At 49.0% G+C, this 3,212-nt stretch overlaps 1 protein-coding gene across 1 annotated transcript in view; it reads left to right on the forward strand.

Annotated features, from left to right (window-relative positions):
- Nucleotides 1–3,212, forward strand: part of LOC121362655 (A-kinase anchor protein 8-like) — a gene marked incomplete at its 3' end in the record, with an annotated part of 16,961 nt that overhangs the window by 9,090 nt on the left and 4,659 nt on the right. The window contains exons 5-7 of the mRNA XM_041484322.1: nucleotides 80–194; nucleotides 1,542–1,588; nucleotides 1,909–1,949. Of these exons, the coding sequence (XP_041340256.1) occupies nucleotides 80–194; nucleotides 1,542–1,588; nucleotides 1,909–1,949 (203 nt within the window). The remainder of the gene's footprint in view (nucleotides 1–79; nucleotides 195–1,541; nucleotides 1,589–1,908; nucleotides 1,950–3,212) is intronic.

The following is a 3,212-nucleotide window of genomic DNA, read 5'->3' on the forward strand; positions in this document are numbered from 1 at the left end:
TTCCCCCCAATTTCCCCCCAATTCTCCCCCCGTTCCCTCCATTGCCCGTTTTCCCGGTTTCTCACCCCGTTTCCCGCAGCCGCAGCGCAAGCGCCCTCGCCGGGACTCGCTGGGGCGGCGGCGGCCGCAGCCGAGCGGCTCCGAGGAGCGGAACCCGCGCACGGACGGCTCCGACAACTCCAGCTCCGACAACGGTCAGGGGCCCGGCATTCCGGCTGGAAACCCCGGGATTGAGCCTGGGGGGAATTCCGGTTAAACACCCCGGGATTGGGGACTGGGGGGAATTCCGGTTACACACCCCGGGACTGGGGACTGGGGGGAATTCCGGTTACACACCCCGGGACTGGGGACTGGGGGGAATTCCGGTTACACACCCCAGGATTGGGGCCTGGGGGGAATTCCGGTTAAACACCCCGGGACTGGGGACTGGGGGGAATTCCGGTTACACACCCCGGGACCGGTTAAACACCCCGGAATTGGGGCCTGATCCTGGACTGGGGGGGAATTCCGGTTAAAAATCCTGGGATTGGGGCCTGATCCCGGATCTGGGGGGGAATTCCGGCTGGAAATCCCGGGATTGGGGCCTGATCCTGGATCTGGGGGGGGAATTCCGGTTAAAAACCCCGGGATTGGGACCTGATTCCGGATTTAGGGGGAGAATTCCAATTAAAAATCCGGGATTAGGACCTAATTCCTGATTTAGGGGGAGAATTCCAGATAAAAATCCTGGGATTGGCTCCAAATTCCCAATGTAGAGGGAGGAATTTTGGAATTCCAGTTAAAAACCCCGGGATTGCCCCCAGATTCTTGATTTAGGAGCAGGAATTCCGGTTAAACATCCCAGGATTGGGACCTGATTCCTGATTTAGGGGGAGAATTCCAGTTAAAAATCCTGGGATTGACCTCAAATTCTTGATTTAGGAGCTAGAATCCCAAAATTCCTGCTCAAAACACCCCAGGGTTGGGACCAAATCCTCATTTAGGGGGAGGAATTCTGGAATTCTGGCTCAAAAAACCCCAGATTGGCCCCAAATTCCCAATTTAGGGGCAGGAATCCTGGAATTCCGGCTCAAAATCCTGGGATTGGGACCTAAATCCACATTTTAGAGGGATGAATCCCAGATTTCCAGTTAAAAAATCCCGGGATTTATCCCAAATTCCCGATTTAGGGGGAGGAATTCCAGTTAAAACATCCTGGATTTATCCCAAATTTCCAATTTTTGGGGCTGGATCCTGGGATGCCAGTTAAAAAGTCCTTGATTTATCCCAAATTTCCAATTTTTGGGGCTGGATCCTGGGATGCCAGTTAAAAAGTCCTTGATTTATCCCAAATTTCCAATTTTTGGGGCTGGATCCTGGGATGCCAGTTAAAAAGTCCTTGATTTATCCCAAATTTCCAATTTTTGGGGCTGAATTTTGGATTTCCAGCTGAGAAAATCCCAGATTTTTATCCCAAATTTCCCATTTTTGGGGTAAATTCCAGTTAAAAAATCCTGGATTTATCCCAATTTCCCAATTTTTGGGTTTTTTTTTCTTTCCAGAGGAAGGCACGGAGGGAGAATCCGGAGAAAAGGAGGAATCCAGAGGGGTGAGTGAGGAAAAACCCTGGAATTTTGGGAATTCCCAAAGGAATTTGGGTGGGGAGGGAAAATTCTGGGATTTTGGGATCTTGGGGAGGGAAATTCTGGGATTTTGGGGAATTCCAGAAGGATTTTGGTCTAGGGAAGGGCTGGAAGTTGAATTTTTTACAGGAAATGTGGGAATTGCCAGAATTCCCAAAATTCCCATCCCTGAGAGATTTCCTTGGGAAAATCCCCCAAAATTTTGGGATTCCCAAATCCAAGGGAAATTCCAGAGGGAGAAGAATTCCCGGGATTTCTTTAAATTCCTGAATTTTTGGGTTTTCAGGAAGGAGAGGATGAAGAGGGAAGAGATTCCGAGAAAGGTGAGTTGGGAATTCCAGGAATTCCTGGGTTTTTTCCAGGAGTGGAGGGAAAAGGGAAATCCAGGGAATTTCAGGAATGTGGGGAGGAAAATCCAGGGAATTTTGGGAATTTGGGATCAGAGGAGGATTTTGGGCTGATTTCCGGGGATTTTGGTTTTCCTTGGATCATGGGTTGGATTTCATTGGAATTTGGGCTGGATTTCCTGGGAATTTGGGTTGGATTTTCTTGGAATTTGGTTTTCCTCGGATTTTGGGTTGGATTTTGTTGGATTTTGGACTGATTTCCTTGGAATTTGGGTTGGATTTCCTGGGATTTTGGGCTGGATTCCCTTGGATTTTGGATTTCATTGGAATTTGGGCTGATTTCTATGGAATTTGGGTTGGATTTCCTGGGATTTTGGGACTGGATTTCCTGGAATTTTGGGTTTCCTGGGATTCTGGGCTTGATTTCCTTGGGTTGGATTCCCTGGGATTTTGGGCTGATTTCTTTGGAATTTGGGGCTGGATTCCCTGGGATTTTGGATTCCCTGGGATTTTGGCCTGATTTCCTTGGGTTGGATATCCTTGGATTTTGGGTTGGATTTCGTTGGAATTTGGGCTGATTCCGCGGGATTTTGGGCTGGATTTTCTGGAATTCTGGGCTGGATTTCCTGGGATTTTGGCTGGATTCCTGGGATTTTGAGCTGAATTTCCTGGAATTCTGGGCTGATTCCCTGGAATTCTGGGCTGATTTCCCGGGATATCGGGCTGGATTCCCTGGAATTCTGGGCTGATTCCCCGGAATTCTGGGCTGGATTTCCTGGAATTCTGGGCTGTTTTGGGCTGATTTCCCGGGAATTTGGGCTGGATTCCCTGGGATTCTGGGCTGATTCCCTGGGAATTTGGGCTGGATTTCCTGAAATTCTGGGCTGGATTTCCTGGAATTCTGGGCTGATTCCCTGGAATTCTGGGCTGAATTCCCCGGAATTCTGGGCTGAATTCCCTGGAATTCTGGGCTGACTCCCTGGAATTCTGGGCTGATTCCCTGGGATTCTGGGCTGAATTCCCTGGAATTTCGGGCTGGATTTCCTGGAATTCTGGGCTGATTCCCTGGGATTTCGGGCTGGATTCCCTGGGATTTTGGGCTGATTTCCCGGGAATTTGGGCTGGATTCCCTGGGATTCTCCCATTTCTTAGGGATTTTTCCCCCTTTTTAGGAATTTTTTCCCCCCTTTTTAGGGATTTTTCCCCCTTTTTAGGGATTTTTTTCCCCCTTTTTTAGGGATTT

Source organism: Pyrgilauda ruficollis, unplaced genomic scaffold (genome assembly GCF_017590135.1).
Source record: "Pyrgilauda ruficollis isolate IOZ18807 unplaced genomic scaffold, ASM1759013v1 scaffold655, whole genome shotgun sequence".
Lineage (NCBI taxonomy): Eukaryota > Metazoa > Chordata > Aves > Passeriformes > Passeridae > Pyrgilauda > Pyrgilauda ruficollis.